This window comes from Lontra canadensis, unplaced genomic scaffold (genome assembly GCF_010015895.1).
Source record: "Lontra canadensis isolate GAN:19392208 unplaced genomic scaffold, GSC_riverotter_1.0 scaffold13, whole genome shotgun sequence".
Lineage (NCBI taxonomy): Eukaryota > Metazoa > Chordata > Mammalia > Carnivora > Mustelidae > Lontra > Lontra canadensis.
In genome coordinates this window covers 764,885-782,335 of record NW_022631007.1, presented here as the reverse complement: position 1 = coordinate 782,335, position 17,451 = coordinate 764,885, and the positions used below count along the sequence as shown (strand labels likewise).

The 17,451-nt window shown below is 52.4% G+C and overlaps 1 protein-coding gene across 1 annotated transcript in view; it reads left to right on the top strand.

Annotated features, from left to right (window-relative positions):
* Positions 1-647: 647 nt before the first annotated feature.
* The window catches only part of CFAP65 (cilia and flagella associated protein 65), a 35,061-nt gene continuing 18,257 nt past the window's right edge, over positions 648-17,451 (top strand). Inside the window, exons 1-15 of the mRNA XM_032857231.1 lie at positions 648-673; positions 2,630-2,682; positions 3,018-3,189; positions 5,095-5,279; positions 8,248-8,350; positions 8,882-9,048; positions 9,225-9,424; positions 9,714-9,859; positions 10,357-10,579; positions 10,942-11,207; positions 11,588-11,788; positions 12,025-12,384; positions 13,873-14,010; positions 15,435-15,680; positions 16,269-16,493. Coding sequence (XP_032713122.1) covers positions 3,085-3,189; positions 5,095-5,279; positions 8,248-8,350; positions 8,882-9,048; positions 9,225-9,424; positions 9,714-9,859; positions 10,357-10,579; positions 10,942-11,207; positions 11,588-11,788; positions 12,025-12,384; positions 13,873-14,010; positions 15,435-15,680; positions 16,269-16,493 — 2,565 coding nt within the window. The 5' untranslated portion in view covers positions 648-673; positions 2,630-2,682; positions 3,018-3,084. The remainder of the gene's footprint in view (positions 674-2,629; positions 2,683-3,017; positions 3,190-5,094; positions 5,280-8,247; positions 8,351-8,881; positions 9,049-9,224; positions 9,425-9,713; positions 9,860-10,356; positions 10,580-10,941; positions 11,208-11,587; positions 11,789-12,024; positions 12,385-13,872; positions 14,011-15,434; positions 15,681-16,268; positions 16,494-17,451) is intronic.

The window sequence follows — 17,451 nt, the reverse complement described above, 5'->3', positions numbered from 1 at the left end:
AGTTAGTTTGCTGCCAGGGAGGAGGAAATGCCGGCAGGACACGGATAGGACACTTTCTCTCCCACCTGCAAAAGGAATCCAGTCGTAAAGCAATATGCAAATGAGAAATAACTACTGGGTGCTTTTAAGTTCACAATCGCAGTCACGGACTGAAGTTCCGGTTGAGATTCTGACCCTGCGTCACCTTCGCGCGGCCGGAAAGAACTGGAACGGCTCCCCCTCCCCGGGCGAGCCCACGGAGTAACCTCCTGTGAATTTGGTTGTCTACTAAAATAAGGATTGCGAGGACGTCACGACAAGTAGGAGACCATACATTCCATGTCGCGACTGATAGAAGCTCAGTAACTACTAGAAGGGAAAACCAGAAAATACAAAAAGGGTAAGCATTAAAATTGGCCGGCGCTTTCGCCTTCCTTGAGCCTTGACTCATTCGGGATGCCGTCGTTGTCCTGGGATACCGAGAGACGCCGTGCCCTGAGCGTCCTGTCTCTATGGAGACGACAATATGGCGGCGGAGTGAGTTCGGAGAGTTGGTCCCAGGACCTGGGGAACGGCGCGAGCGAAGTATAGTGGCGACCGAAGGTATCTGTCCTGGAAGATCACCTCCTTTGGGAAGTTGTGGCCGGGGGTCCCCTTCATGTCCCTTAGAGAGCCCCGTAGGACTGAGACTTGGGTGAGATCAGCCTGGGATCTCCTAGAGAAGGGAGGAACTAACTTAAGTATTTTTATCACTTCATTTTATCAATTTCTTTTCCATTCCACACTACGCGACTTTTCCAGTGGTCATCTTAGGAATGTTTACGTTGGAAATGAGGCAAATGAAGCTGATGATATATATTTTTCTAAAGTCCTCATGATTAGAAAATTGGATTTGAAAACAACCCCTAACTGGCCCAGCATCTTCACAGTCACTGTAGATGGGTGTCTTTTGGAAGAGTAGCTCAACCGAGTATGGAAGTTATAATTGTTAATTACAGTAACACTGGTTCATCTACGGCTTTTTCAAATCCCTTATTTCATTCCAGCTTCACATCAACTTTGTGAAGTAAGATAACCTTCATTTAGTGTGGTGACTGGGGCTCAAGAAGGTGGAGAAACTTGTCCATCTCACCCAGCCTGAGCCGATGCAGCCCTCCTTGCTCCAGGAGCAGCACTCTCTTCCCTAAGCCCTAAGACCTGATCTAGACCAGATTTCTACCCCCATCATCTCTAATTTCTTCTACGGCTGTTGACTGGAGATTTTTTTCAGAGCTCTGAGGCAGTGGCTATCTATAGAATCCCCTGAGGTCACAGACTTTACGGAGCCAGGCTGGACTACAAAGCCATCCAATAGCCAAAAAGTAATGGGACTCTCCTCCCTGCCTCCCCAGCTGACATTTTTTTTTATTCCATCTGAACATCCTTTTTACAGTGGAAGGGAGAGGCCTTCCCTATCTTGTTCATTGCTTAGCACTGCAAATATATAATAGCTACTCAGTAAATGCTTTGTGAGTGAATGAATGAATGAGTCAGTGAGTGGATCTAAGATATTCTCCAGAGGTTTTGGAGGTGTTGCCAATTAGGAAAAACTGAATCAACAGAATCTTTTGCTTTGGATGGTGATGCGGAGGGGATGGGAGAGTGTCTGATGAAACTGTGTAAATTTCTAAAGGATAACCATAAAATTGTTGACTAAAGTGTAATATGTTATAATAAGGAGTTAAAAGTTGAACCCCAAACTTGAAAAGAGGTGATTTTTTTTTAAGTAGGCTGCATGCCCCAGTGGAGTCCAACATAGGACTTGAACTCACAACCCTGAGATCAAGACCCTGAGCTGAGGTCGAGAGACACTTAACCAACTGAGCCACCCAGATGCCTCGAAGAGAGAGAATTTTAGAACAAATAAAAGACAGCTTGAATCTCACCATAAATTGTTGTAAAGATTAAAATATATAAGGGACGCCTGGCTGTCTCAGTTGGTGGAACATGTGACTTTTGACCCCAGGTTTGTGAGTTTGAGCCCCACGTTGAGTGTAGAGATTACTTAAAAATAAAATCTTAAAAAATAATAAAATAAAATACATGAGAGGGCCTTCCAACACTGCTTGGTATATAAGTTCTCACTAAATGTCAGTAGAAGTCGTTGCTATTTTGGAGATTGCTATTTGAAGAGGTGGGAAAAGACACTGAGTAGTCTGAAAAATATACATATGTTCAAAAAGGTATTAGATTGATGCTGTCCAATATAGTAGCCACACCTGGTGTGTGTGCTAAAGGAAGTCCCCTAAAGGAAGAGGGGTTTTGGAGTTTAGGTCCCATGTGTGTTCCCTAGAGCAAGACCAAACATCCTTTTGAATATTTGGTGAAAGCTGCGGACAGTTTCCCTGGGAAAAAAGCACTTCTCCATATATATGACATTTTGCACGTGGTTTGCATATTAAATTTGCATATATTTGCCTATAATTTCCAGCTGCAGTCTCTCCCTGGATCCCTCTGCTCTAGAAGTTGACTTGCTTATCTCTGGATTGAGTGGTTATTTCAGTGAATGCTTACTTTAAACCTGGACTGCAGGTTGTATACTGATAGAAAAAACCTGAAAGACCAAGAACTATCCAATCTCATTCACCTCTTCTTTGCCCCTTCTTCGTAGAGGAGGCCAGACACATTCAGAAGAAACAAGTAGAGGGCAAAAGCCAGCTAAAGGTAATGCATGTGCCTCACTCCCTGGGGGCTTCCTGAGAAATGCCATGCATGGCTGTGGCAGGCCTCATTCCTGGGTCCCTCTCCTGAATGGGGAGTTTCTAGGCTCCTGGGTCAAGCACTGGATCTTAGATTCATGCTCACTGCTTGTGGCGCCACCTCCTACCTCCTTGCCACAGCTGGAAAGTGGGCCCTTCTTTGATAATGAGAGCCTCAGTGAGTCTACTCCACGAGCCTCTCTCTTTGACGTCCCTGTCTCCCCTCTGGTCTCTTCCTAGCTCCCCATTGGCAGGAACTTCTGGCTCAGCCAGAGTGCTCCTCTTGGACTTGTGTTCCAGGTGGCTGGTGCTCCTCCAGGCAGCCCCAAGCTCCCTGACGCAGACTAGGGACAGCGGGGACTGTACCATGAACTCTGGGTCCTGTCTGAGCGCCAGCACAGCGGCCATGGCCACCGTCACGGGCAGCAGTGTGGCGCTAAGCCTCTGCAGCAGCAGCAACACCAGCGCCCGGGTGAGCACATGACCAGGATGGGGGGGGCAGGGGGGCAGGGGGGGGGGGGGGGAAGGGGGGGGGGGGGGGGGGGTAGGAGTCTGGAAGGACCTGACTCCTCTGTCCAAACCCCAACCCTATACCCTGCATACATGGAGCACCACGCCGCCTGGTGCGGTGGCCATGGCGAGAGTGCCCGTGGGCACCGGGGGGGTGCATGGGAAGAACGCTGGAGAGGTGCCAGTCAGAGCTGAGAGAGTAGTCAAGGGCTCTCTCTTCCCTCAGAAAGTTCTCCTGGGCTTGACCCCGTGTGCATGACCCAGATGTGGATGTTGCTGACTTTGCAGCTCTCGGGGTGTCTCTCTGTGACATCGCAGTGGCAGGGGTGGAAGGCGGTTGTCTAGGAGTGTGTGGGGTGTGACTGTGTGGGGTGCCACATGTGTCTGTGTTGTGTGTGCGTTCTTGTGTCTCTCTAGATGCAGTGGTGCTTGCCTTTGCTTCCCTGAGGACTGGGGGTCATCTCACTCCCTCCCTCTGTGCCATTCTGGGCCTGTCTGCCCCATGTTTCTTTGCCGCCCTTCCCTACTCTGCCCTGAGCTGGCAGGAGATTGGAAGTGGAGTGGAAGGGAGGGGCCAGGGTATTTCTCTCCCCCATTCCCCCCCCTGGCTTTTGAGACCGTAGTCCCATCAGCAGCTGCATCTCCCCATGACTCCAGTCCCCACCCAACAGGTGTCAGGGCTCTGAGAAGCCCAGCACCTCCCCTAACCAAGCACAGCAGCCCTTTCTTGATGTTGCTAGCTTCTGGGCACTTCACTATGCCTTGGTTGTGCATTAAATTCCTCATTTTAAACACCCACGGTAGCTTCTGTTTTCCCAACTGAACCTGACTGATGTCCCAACTGATATTACCGTAAATTACCCTTTCCCACCCATGTCACCTTTCCTCCATGGGCTGACCAGGAAAGAAAATACCACATTGGCCACCTGACACTCTGTAAATATTTAAACTAAGAGTGTAAGCTCCAAGAGAGAAGAGATGCATCTATCTTGTTCACGGTTGTGGTCCTGGTGCCTAGCACAATGTCTGGCGTGTGGTATGTAGTCACCAAATATTTGTCCAGCAGATGAATATATCTTTATGTTAAGTAACAACATGGAAGCAATACTTGCCCAAAGATAACGTAACATGGCGGTAAGTGGAGTGTTCATCGCAAAGACTGTGGTAGGAAGAGGTATCTTGCTCATCTTCTCTTCACCTTGGCTTTGCCCCTCCATCCCCCTCCTTTCTCAGGTAGATGGGGCTAGGGATCAGCTCGGGAAGGATTTTCCGTTATTGATGGGAAGTGTTGGGACACAGCTCCTCTAACATCGTCAGGAGCAGCCCTTGGAGTGGCCCCACATCACGGTGGGGGGTTGAGGTTTCTTACAGGCAAATTGACTCCTTCCCCTGCTCTACCAGGCAGTTGAGGGATGGGAGAGGGAATGGTAGAGTATTCTTATCATCTCCAAAATTGTGCAGGATAGACCACTCCAGCTATGAGAGACTTCTGCAGCAAAAGCATAGGATGGGAAGGAGGGAAAGGACAAGGCCAAACCAGAGGGGACTGGTATCTTTAGGTGCACTGAGGAACAGAGCAGACTAAGACTGCTCAGTGTCTGATGGAGTGGTCCAGGGAAGGCTGCAGGAGTGGGGTCATGGAAAATCTAGCTGGAAAACCATTGCCATGACCTCAGAAATGGTAATATCTGACTCCAGGGCTTACCTGCCCCTCACTGTCTCTCTCCAAGACCATGCCCCAGGGGCCCGAGATGGGGTAATTCCTTACTTCCTGGAGAAGGGACATCTTTGCCTGTTCTCTGGGTATTTGAATCTTACCCTGTTAACACGTCCTTTCTTCTCCTCCTTTTCCCTGACAACTGGACAGCCAGCCAGCTTGATGGACACTCACGTGTGCTTCTCAAAGAAGCGAGACAAAGTGAAGAAGAGAGTCATCTGGGGCATTGAGGTAGCCGAGGTACTGCAGTGGAGAGGTTGGACGTTAGGGAAGGAGATCACCAAGAACCTGGCTCTGAAAAACGTGTCCTTGAAGACCCAGAAGATGGTGTACAGGTATGAGTATCAGGAATCAAAGATCCAGCCCCTGAGCCCTCAAGCCCCCCAGTCACTCTTTAGAAAACAAACTTTAAAATTTTCATATAAAATTAGGGGCCTTTGGGTGGCTCAGTCAGTTAAGCGTCAACTCTTGGTTTTGGCAGACTCATCTGCATGTGACAATAGTTCATTCTTGGTCATCACAGTATAATATCCCAACAGATGCTTATATTGTAATATATTATCCATTCTTCTGCTGAGGGTTGTTTGGGTTATTTCTGGTCTGGGACTGTGATCAGCATTCATGTATAGATCTTCACCTGCAGGTTTTTTCCTATGGTAGATACATAGGAGGAGAATTGCTGTGACCTAGAGCATGTCCATTCTTGCCTTTTATAGGTAAAGTCAAACTCTTCTCTAAAGTACTCATTCATATTTCTGTTCCCACCAGCCATGCATGAATTCCCACACCTCCGCAATTTTACCAACCAAAGCTATTGTCAGAATTTAAAATATTTCCAACAGTGGTGATTTTTTGTGGCTCTGATTTACATTTCCCTGCTTGCCGACAGAGCTAAGTGTCTTTTGTGTGCTATTGACCATTTCATTGGTGGAATTCCTATTTAAGTCTGGACTCACTTTTCTCTTAGATTGTCTTTTTTTTTTTTTAAATGAACTTCACCCTCATGCAAGGCTCAAACTCACAACCCCTAGATCAAGAGTCCCATGCCAGGTGCCCCTGTCTTTTTATCAAATAGAAGTTCTTATCGCTACTAATCTTTTGTCAGTTATGTGTTGTAAATATCTCCTCCCACCTGTGACTTGTCTTTTCATTTATTTACCATGTCTTTTGAAGAATTGAAGTTCTTCGTTTCAAAGGAATCAAATGTATCAATCTTTTTAGGTTATGATTGGTGCTGCTTTTAAGAAGTCCTTCTCTCCCACTGCCTAGGTCATGAAGACACTGTCCTATAGTATCTTCTTTTTTTTTTTTTTAAGATTTTATTTATTTAGGGGCGCCTGGATGGCTCAGTGGGTTAAGCCTCTGCCTTCCACTCAGGTCATGATCCCAGGGTCCTGGGATCAAGCCCCGAATCGGGCTGTGTGCTCAGCAGCCTGCTCCCCGCCTGCCTCTCTGCCTACTTGTGATCTCTCTCTCTCTGTCAAGTAAATAAATAAAATCTTTTTAAAAAACAAAGATTTTTTTAAAAACTTTAAAAAAAATCTTCAAAAAAAAGATTTTATTTATTTACTTGACACAGAGAGAGAGAGACAGCAAGAGAGGGAGCACAAGCAGGGGGAGTGGGAGAAGGAGAAGCAGGCTTCCTGCTGAGCAGGGAGCCCGATGCAGAGGTCGATCCCAGGACCCTCGATCCCAGGACCCTGGGATCATGACACAGGCTGAGGGCAGATGCTTAACGACTGAGCCACCCAGGCGCCCCTCCTATAGTATCTTCTAAAGATGATGGTTTTGCTTTTCATGTTTGTCTTTTATCTATGCAGAATTGATTTTTGTGAATGATGTTCCTTTATTTATTTATTTATTTATTTATTGAATGGTTTCAAGTAAGGATCTGATGATGCTTTTTTTCAAACAAATGTCCAAATATCCCCAAGCCATTTGTTGAAAAGTTCATACTTTTCCTGATGATCTCCTCCTCCACTGATGTTTATCCTTGTTTGTTTGTGATCTTAATGTGAAAAATTCCAACATATCACCATTGGTTTGGATGTTTCCTATGGCTTTTGGTTTTGACTTGGGTTTTTTAAAGATTTTATCAGGTTAAGGACATTCCCTTCTATTCCTACTATGCTAAGAGTTTTTCTCATAAACAAGTTGAAGGTTACCTAATATTTTTCTTTATTGAGATGATCATTTGATTTTTTTTCCACCTTAATTTGTTAACCTGGTGGAGTACACTAATTGATTTCCTCTGCTAAACCAACCATGTATTTCCTGGAGCGAGCTCAACTTTGTCATAATTCAGTATTCTTTCTATACATTGCTAAATTCCTTTGGCTCTCTCCTTTTGTTTATGAGAGAGATAAGCCTATAATTTTTCATTCCTCTCCTGCCTCTGTTAGATTTTGGTAACAATGTTACAATGGATCCGTATAATATTTGGGGGATTTTTTCCCCTCATTTTCTATTACTGGGAAGGTAAGGCTGGGGTTATTTTTTATCAAATGTCTGGTAGGACTTGCTGTGAAGCCATTCAACTTAGTGTTTTCTCTGTAGGAAGATTTATTTGTGAGAGAGGGAGAATGAGATAGCACAAGCAGGGGGAGCAACAGAGGGAGGGGAGAAGCAGGCTCCCCACTGAGCAGGGAACCCCATGCGGGGCTCCATCCTAAGACCCTGCAATCATGACCAGAGCCAAAGGCAGATGCTTAACAGAGTGAGCCACCCAAGCACCCCTCTATGGGAAGATTCTTAACTACTTATTCAATGGCTTTGATGATTTTAGGTAGGATGGCCATAAAGTGAATTATCTAATTATTGAGTCCACTTTGGTAAGTAATTCTTTCCTAGAAATGGGTTTATGTCATCTAAACTTGAACATTTTTTAAATTTATTTATTTGACAGACAGAGATCACCAGCAGGCAGAGAGGCAGGCAGAGAGAGAGGAAGGGAAGCAGGCCCCCTGCTGAGCAGAGCCCAATGCGGGGCTCGATCCCAGGACCCTGAGATCATGACCCGAGCCGAAGGCAGAGGCTTAACCCACTGAGCCACCCAGTGCCCCTAAACATTTATTGGTACAGAGTTATTGGTAGTATCATCTTCCTGTGACTATTTCAGAAGTCTGCACTATCTACGGTTTTGAGCCATGTTGGGACTCCACAGCCTTGCCTAGATCTCGGCTTGGATTGGCACCCTGGCCCCTATGGTCTCAGCCTTGGTTTCCTCCAGCTCAACGCTCCAGGATTTTTCTTGTTATCTGAGCCCTGATCGTGAAATTCTTAAGCCCCGGCTCTCTCCTGCAGGCCCCCCAAGACCAAGTTCTTCTTCACTATCATCCCCCTGCCCATCTTGCTGAGCCCGGGCATAACCTTCACACTCCCCATTATCTTCCGGCCTCTGGAGGAGGTAAGGTCTGCCACTGAGAGGGGGTGGTCAGGGAGGGACATGGGCACCGTGACCTTGGAATAGGAAGCAGAGCAGAGCAGCAAAAAGAACCCCCTTCCCCCACCAAGACACACACACACACCCATCCTGCCACCTGTAGCAGAAGCTCCAGCTTGTGAAACCCTGGAGAGGCTCCGAGCCTGAACTCATTGGACAGCAGGGGGTTCCCAGTCGGATGTTGGAGACTATCTGTGCTACTGTATTGGCCACAAGCCTTAGCCTCTTCCTACTCTCAGAACATTCCCCCAAATACTCTGTTCTTCGCAAAAGAGGCCCCTGATCTCTGAGACTAAGACAGTGTGTAAGGTTAAGTACCCAGCTCTCCTCGGACACTGATGGGGGAGGGCCATGATCCAGCCCTGCCCTCAGCGACTATGTTGGGGGCAGAACCAAGAGCTGGAGGGGCGGGGGAGGAGGGATTGTGGTCCCTGAACACCATACACTTACCACGGATATCTGACTGCCTCCGGCCTCCCACCTCCCACGTTGCAGAAGGAGTATGTGGACCAGCTCTGGTTTGAGAAAGAAGAGGGAATGTTCTGTGTGGACCTGAGGGCCACCCTGCCTCGCCACAGTCTGATCTGCCCACCGTCCCTACAGTTGCCCATGTGTGCCGTGGGGGACACAGCCGAGGCCTGGTTCTGCCTGGAAAATGTGGGGTGAGGGGAGCAGCTGAGGCTCAGAGGTGGGGAGAGTGAGCTCAGTGAGGAGGGTCCCAGGATGCTGTTGGGGGAGGGGAAGAAGAGAAGGGCCCAGCATCTCTGCCTTTCTAAAGTAGGGACAGGGGTCCAAATGAGCCCAGTGGCTCTGATCTGCAACCCCCTGCCCCCACCAGGGACCTGCCCACCTTCTTCACCTGGGAGTTCCCCAGCCCATTCCATATACTGCCCACCACGGGCCTGCTGGAGCCAGGCCAGGCCTCCTACATCAAGGTGACCTTTCATCCCCTTTTGGCTATCCTCTATGAAGTTCAGGCCACATGCTGGTACGGAGAGGGCAGCAAGCAAAAAAGCAGCATCCAGCTGCAGGCTGTGGGTGAGGCCCGACCTCTCACCTGTCCTGAGTCCCCCTACTGCCCCTTCTGGGTCTCAGAACCTCAGGGTGCACCCCTGCACCTCCCCTGCTGGCCTGTCCTCCACAGGACCTCCACCAGCTTCCCCACCCACCCACCCCCCAGCCCTGCAGGCTTTGCCTTTTCTTTGCCTTCCTTGGTATGGCAGACCAGTGCTTCCCTGGGGATCCCTGCCTTCTTCAAGGGACTGTTCAGCTGGGGCAACAGAGACCCTGGTGGGTTTCTTCCCAAGACTCCCCGTCTCTGCCCCAGCCAAGTGTGCACAACTGCTGGTGAGCATAAAGCAGAAGCGCCCAGAGGACCGGGATGCTGAAGGCGCCCAGAAAGTGCTGCACTTCGGCACGGTCGCCGTGGGCTGCACTGCGGAGAGGCAGATCAAGCTTTACAACCCTTCGGTGGTATGCCTCCTGTTGGGCGGGGGTCAGGGGGTGGGCAGGCAGGACCACAGGACCGGATGCTTCTAAGACCCCTCCCCTTTACAAAGTGCCCTCTTTCTCTCCATGCCTTTGGCCCCAAGCCTCACATAACCCACGTCTGTTGATACACACATGTGTCAACAGGTGTCCTCTCTTCTCAGCTGGGGGCTGGGCTGGGGTATCCCTTGACCACCCCCAGAGCAACTCCAAGAGCAGCCCTAGGGGGTCCTACCCCCAGGACCACAGCTTGCCTTTCTGATACCTTCGGGGAAAGAAAAGAGTGCCCGCCAGGCAGTCCCAGTGCCTAGCACGTAGCTTGGCCTCTTCTTTCCTCTTGGTGGAGGTGGCCTCTGTACTCAAACTGACAAGTGGGGCACAGGATGGACTTCGGCTGTCCTCACCTGCTCAGCCGGGCACTTTGGTAAGGACAGATGCCTCACCCTGTGACCTGACCCTTCTGCCCCTCCCTGTCCCCACAGGTGAGCGCCCCCTTCCGGATCGAAGTAGCCCCAGACATGCTGGCCAAAGATCATGCCTTCTCATGCCCCACTACCAATGGCATTGTGCCTCCAGGCGGGAAGAAGTTAGTTTCAGTGTCCTTCCACCCCGAGACCTTGGACGTCAGAACTATTGACTACTTGTCCATCATGCCCTCTGGCTGTGCCTCCCAAACCCTGCTCAAAGTCGTTGGTTTCTGTAGAGGTACTGGCCACCCTAGGACACCGCACTGCCTCTGGGGACAGGAGCAGCCCCCATTTAGGACTGGGAAAGGATCTTGGCCTGCTTAAAGGCCCAGTGCCTCCGTGCCCTTCAGCCTGGGTGTCTGCTGCCCCCTGGTGGGCTCAGCATGGAATCAGTTTTGGATGCCCAGAGATAATATTCCTGCCCCGCCACCCCCACCCCCGGTGAACTTGGAGGTCAGCTCGGGTTGCTGGGGCTCAGCCTTCTGTCGCCAGGAAGTGCCACCTTCCATTAGGGGGACTCCTTCTGAGCCATCCTCAGGGAGGCTGATAGCCCAGCCCCACCCAGGTGGCAGGGCTCACAGAAGTCCCATCTCCACTCAGGTCCTGATGTGTCCCTGCAACACAACTGTGTCAACTTCAGCTGGGTCAACCTTGGACAGTTCTCGGAGCAGCCCCTGTGGATTGAGAACAAGTCGGACTGCACAGCCTACTTCCAGTTTGCCATTGACTGCCAAGAGAGTGTCTTCGGCATCAGTCCGTCCTTTGGGACTCTGGTGGGCAAGGCCCGCATGACCCTGCACTGTGCCTTCCGGCCCACTCACCCCATCATCTACTCCCGGCGAGTGGCCTGTCTCATCCACCACCAGGTGAGCAGTGGGGGCAGAGGCGAGGAGGGGCTCTCCTGGGACTTGGAGGAGCCAATCTGAGGCCCAGTGACGAAGACAGTGCTTGGCGATCACTCTTTTGTATTCTGGAAACTCTGCTTGGATTATCTCTGCCAGGGCCAGGCCAAGGGCATAGGAAGGCTCATTCCAGACCAAGTCAAGGGCTTTTCTGCTTCTGCTGCTGCTGCTGCCACCAATGGGCTGGGGAGAGGGGGGACTGGACTCAGAGTAGAGAGCCTTAAAGTCAGGACCCAACTCAGGGCCATGGGCAAGGTCATCCAGATTGCACCTTGACCAGCTGGCATCTGGCCCAGGTGGCAAGCAGGGGCTAGAGTCTAGGCTCATACAGACGCATGTCATAGGACCCCCTGTTCCTGGACCTGATTGGGACCTGCCACTCAGACAGCACCAAGCCAGCCATCCTAAGGCCACAGCATCTGGCTTGGTACCGCACACACCTGGCACGGGGCCTGACGTTCTACCCTCCTGACATCTTGAGCACCTTGCTGAGGGAGAAGAAGCTGGAGCAGGATAAAAATGGGGCCCTCAGGATTCCCACTGAGGTTTGATGGACCACTTGGGGCCTCCCACAGATAGGCTCCCTTCCCCAGGTCCATGCCCCCTTCTCCAGAAATTCTTAGCAAGTCGTGTTCCCCCAGAGCCCTGCGGGTGCCATTAGTAGTTGGGGATGGCCTGTGTGGAGCCCCTGTCGTCTTTTCCAGAAAGGGGCACGCAAATGAGGGGCAGTGGCAGGAGGAATGGCAGCTGGGCCCCCGCTCACATGTCTCTCCCCACACAGGACCTGGCGGACACGTCATCCCCGAAGTATCCTCTCATTTCCCCCATGACTGAGTACTTCTTCGATGGCACCAATGACATAGCCATCTTCCCCCCACCTGTCAGCATAGAGCCCATGGAGGTGGACTTTGGTGCCTGCCCCGGGCCTGAGAACCCCAACCCTGTCCCCCTGTGCTTGATGAACCACACCAAGGGCAAGATCACGGTGGTCTGGACGCATAGGTCTGATTGCCCCTTCTGGGTGACCCCAGATACCTGCAGTGTGCCTCCACTGAAGTCCATGGCCATGCGCCTGCACTTCCATCCACCTCACCCCAACTGCCTGTACGCCGCGGAGCTCGAGGCCTTCGCTATCTATAAGGTGTGTGCGGGCAGAAGAGATCAGGGGAGGGCTGCCTGTCTGCCCTGGAGCTTGAATGGCAAGGCGGGGTTGGAGGAAGTGGCAGGAGACCCTATAGGATCCATCCTCTCTGTGCCAAGCTCCTCTTTGGCCACACTCCACAGTCCTTACTGGTTTGTCTTCTCCCAGGCTTATAGGCTGCCTTGGCCAAGGGGTTCTTGGCCCATCTGACTGCCTCTAGGGTTTGTGTCACCCCTGTACCCCACACCCAGCCGAGGGAGAACTCAATTGGGGTCCAACCCTTTGGGAAAATTCACCATACAAGGAGTCATTCCCTGGAGCTCCTGGCTTCTCTCTAGTCCTTGAAGTAGGGAGTGGTCCATCCAGAAGAACTATGGGCAGGAACCAGAGCCTGGGAGACCAAGTCAGGGGAGCCGGATAATTAGGCGGGGGCCGCGGCGGGGGGGGGGGGGCTTCTAGCACTACCTCCCTTGGCCAGGGAACTTGGACCACAGGCTGGGCTCAGCCCAGCCTCTTGGTCGCAGACGCTGGTCACTCCCTCATCTCTGGTCCTGCTTTTTCCCTTCCTTATCAGCTCTACCTATGCTGCTATTCTCTGCCAGGGGCCAGGGTGCCAGGAATGAGAGATTAGCATCCCTTATCAGCTCTGTGACTCTGGGCAAGTCCCTTAATGTCCCTGATGCCCCAGTCTTTTCATCTAAAAGTGTGGGGCCATATCTGAACTCCAAAGCTGAGACTTTAATTGCTTCCGTTCTAATATCTTGACAGCGGGCGGTGGGGGGCAGGGGGGATGTGGAGGATTATAGGAATAAGGCTGTGGACACCTGGCTTTGCCAAGGCTGACCCATCCAGATTGTTAGGCTACTGGCTCTGGCCCGGCCCTGTCTGCTACAGCAGCCACCAGCCACACATGGTCACCAAACACCCACAAGGTGGCCAGTTCAAATGAGACATATCATAAGAGACCCACCGGCTTTCAAAAACTTAGCGCCAAAAGAATGTAAGGTATCTCACGCATCACTTATATGTTGATTTTAGGTTGAAGTGGTAAGATTTGGGATCTGTTGGGATAAATAAGTCATATCGCTGAAATTAACTTCTCGTCGTTTCACTTTGTTACTGTGGCTGCTAGAACACGTAAAACTACCTTTGTGGCTTGCCTTCGTGGCTCGCGTCCTATTTCTTTTGGCGGGCGCATCTCTAGGCACATTCCTGCAGGAGAAATGCTGTCCTCGCACCCCAGCCTCGGCCCCAGCCTGCTGCTGCTGTGGTTATCACAGAGCCTATTTGCGGGAGCACCAAACACGGTGCCTGTGCCTACGGTCAGAGCCGCTAAGATGGCTGTTCTCTGCGCTGTCTCCTCAGGGAGACCCTGTCCTCTCTCTGTGCCTGGTGTGGGACTCCTGTAGCGCAGGGGGCAGGCTGGGGGACCCCGCAGGGTCAGACATGGGACTCTCAGCTCATCCACTGGTCTGGCCCCCTATGCAGGTTCTGCAGAGCTATAATAACATCGAGGAGGACTGCACCGTGTGTCCCTCCTGGTGCCTGACCGTCCGCGCACGAGGCCACAGCTATCATGCTGCCTTGGAACACCCTGTCCCTCAGTATTCCCTGCATGCCCCCAAGGTGAGCATGGCCCCAGCGGCAGTGGGAGGTAGGACGGGGGAGTTTGGCCTTGGTCCAGTCCATCCACACTCTGCCGGCCTTGCATACATCCCAACACCCTCCCAGGCCATCCCACCCTCCCCACCGCTAGGCCCTAGGGCTCCGGGCATGGAGGGCTCTCTTGTGGGCCAGTCTGGTTTCGGACCCCTGGCCGCTCCTTGCTCCATCTGGAATACTCCCCGGCTATCTCGCACTGAGATTGAAGATTCTCTGGCTCCTTCATTTGTCTGTGCCTTGTTTGCTAAGTACCTGCTCAGGGATCTGACCCCCCACCATGAGCCCCTGGCCTTCGAGACTGCCCAGGCTCCTGTGGGTCACAGAGCTGGACCCTCGGTTTCCTGAGTCATAATTCCCAGGCCTCTCCGAAGAATCGTTGGAGGCCATGTCTGACCCAAGCAGCCAGATGACAGAAGGCTTAAAAGCATCAAGCCTGGACCCAGACGGCTGAGTTCCAGTCCTGGTTTCTCCTTCGACAACTCTTTCCAGCCTCCCTGACCTTTGTCATCCTTTCCATCCATCTCCACTGCCCTCATGCCTCATATTGCTGGAAAGGCACCCCTCTAGGGCTCTGTGCTGCACCCCTCCCCACCAGCTGCACTTCTGCTCTCCAATCCCCACCCGAGATTCAGCTCAAGTCCCTCCCTGACTGCATGGGGTTCCCCTCCCTGATCCCCGTCCCTTTCTCGTGGCTGGTTCGTCCCAGCAGTTTGTGGCCTTTACCGCTGTCCATCTGATTCTGGGCCTGTGTTGCCCAACCCCCCGCTCAGCTGTCCCAGCTGGGTGGGTGCCCTGTCCGAGATCTCAGGCCTTGTACGATATGGCTGGCCTAGCTCTTACCCTGCAGCTGAACATACCCTACGCGCTTCAGGAATGTTTGGAAGCTGGGAATTCTGGGGCTTTCCCCTTCTCGAAGAGGGGCCACGGGGTTCCTTTCAGCTGTCTGTAAGAGAGTTATCTAGAAGGGACTGCTGATCCAGAGCTTCTGGACCAGGATCTCTGAAAGTGAATTCTCCCAAGGATGATTTGTGGGCACCCTAAAATGAAAGACCTCCTTAACTCTGAGGAGGAAGTCTCAGATGTCTGTGTTTCCTGGGCTCACTTCCCTACGACTACTCCCTCTCCCTGTCTGGAGGTCTCTGGAGGACAGAATCATTTTTTGCTGCCAAGCTGTGACCCTCTGTTCCCTGCTCGCAGGGGAGTGACTGGGATGTGTGGAGGTATCTTGGCTCTCCTTGAAGACAGGCCCAGCCAAGCCCACACAGACTTCCCTGAGCCCCCGGGCATCTGGACTACCGAGGGATGTGGTGCTCGAGTGCGGATCAGTGGGGTGGGGGAGGAGGAAGCATATAGATCTGAGCATGGATCCCTCTTGTTGTGCACCCCAGCTCTTTCCTGCAGTGTCCGCCGGCGAACCCTCCTACCGTAGCCTGCTCTTGATCAACAAAGGCTCCATGATGTTGACCTTCAACTTGGCACCCCAAAGCAGCTCAGACATCTCCCTGCGGCCCAGTTCAGGCCTCGTGGCCCCCAGGGCCCACCAGATCTTCCTCATCTGTACCTACCCCAAGGGCAACTGCTGGAAGCAACACCTTTTCTACTTGCAGTTTAATTTTTGTCCCCAGTATCTCAAGGTAAAAGGCAGGGCTAGGGGACCGGGTCCTGAGGAGTGGGCCATAGTCTGGGGCTTTCCTTCTCAAAGCCAGATTCTGGGGTCGGCCTTCAAATCTCCCCTAAAGTAGCCAAGGGGCTGCTTCTCCTCCCTCCCCCCAGGAAGTGCCACAGGAGAGCAAAGACCCCTTGACCCCATTTGTGAACAGCTCTCCCACCCTCAGGCCCAGCATGTCGACCTCAAGGTGTCTGGGACAGGAAAAGGGATGCAGAGGTCCCAAAGAAATGAGTGGGGCAAAATAAGACTCATTGCAGGTTGCAGAGGGAGGTGTGGGGTTGGGCCGGAAAAGGAGCCAGGCTGGTGGGCCCATATCTGGCCCATGAAATGATCGGTACCTCCTGTCTCGGTCCCTGGGTTCTTCTCAAGAACATCTCTTGGGTCGGTCTCCACCTACTCTGCCTTGACAGAAGCTGTCTGTGCCCAGGCTGGAGGAGGGCCTTTTGCCTTCCCTCCCAGGGGAAAAGCTGCCCACCCGTGGCCTCTCGGACATTTGGGGGAGCCAGGGCAGCGGGGTGACATCGGGGCCCTGCCCTCCCTCCCCCGGCCCTAGGAGGTATGCATGCAGAGCCGGGAGGAGCCCCTACAGCTGAAGCTGGACACCTCTAAGAGCGTGTTCTTCAAGCCCACCTGGGTGGGCTGCTCCTCCACCAGCCTCTTCACCTTCCGTAACCCCTCGCGTCTGCCCCTGGAGTTTGAATGGAGGATTTCCCAGCCATACGGAAAGATCCTGGCCGTCCAGCCTGTGCGGGGGCTTATCCAGCCCAGTGAGAGCCTTGTGAGTGCCCTGCCCTGCTGCTGCCCCCCACCAACCCCACCCCTGTGCTCCCATCTGCATGCTCCCCGCACCCTGCCCACAGCCAAGGCTCACACTGGGGAGAGTCTACGTTGAGCTGGGGCTGCTCTCTCTAAGGAGATCCAAGGTCACCTTCACTTTGACCATCATCTCTTACTCACGCCTCTCCGGGGGCCGGACTTACAGTGTGCACCCTCCCATTTAATCGATAACCACCTCCCCTGCCTTACAAGCAGGTGGGACAGCTACCATGGTCTTAGCTCCCATTTTACAAAGAAGAATTGAAACTTAGAGAAGAGAAAGCCATTTATGAATATTACAAATGAGGAGGTGGAGAGCTGGCACTTGAACCACTTTCGAGGGGCAAGTCCTCTCTCCATCCGTGGTCCCCAAAGCTGCAAGATCGCTGTGAGGTGGTTTGGAGCAGCTGGGTTTGGGGCCAGGTAGGTGCGTATCACAAAGGCGTGAGGAAAGGGAGTCCTCGAGGTCTCAGCAGCAGTCCGGAGTGGGGCACTGGCTGGGACCCAAATTAGCAGAGCCTCATTTCCTGGTCTAGGGCCATATAGACGAGTTGGGGAGGCCAGACACCAGAACCACCAACACATGGTGTCTGGAAGAACCCAAGTGGTAGTCAGGGAGGCGAGAGACGGCATAGGCTCTGGAGTTGGCTTCAGGAACTCACACTCCAGCTCCCACCAAGCCCCTCGTCAGCCGTGTGACCTGGGACAAGTTACCCCACTTCTCTGTCTCCAGTGTGTCATCAGAAAATGAGGTACTAAATAATACCACTTACCTCGTGGGGTAAAGGATGGAGAGGCTGAAGGAGTGAACATAAAATCCGATGTGTGGGAAGTGCCCAGCACAGGGTTAACACTCAGAGGTACCGTAGCTTGGTCCCCCACTGTGGGAGCTCCTGTGGCGAGGAGTCTGGGCAAGGGGC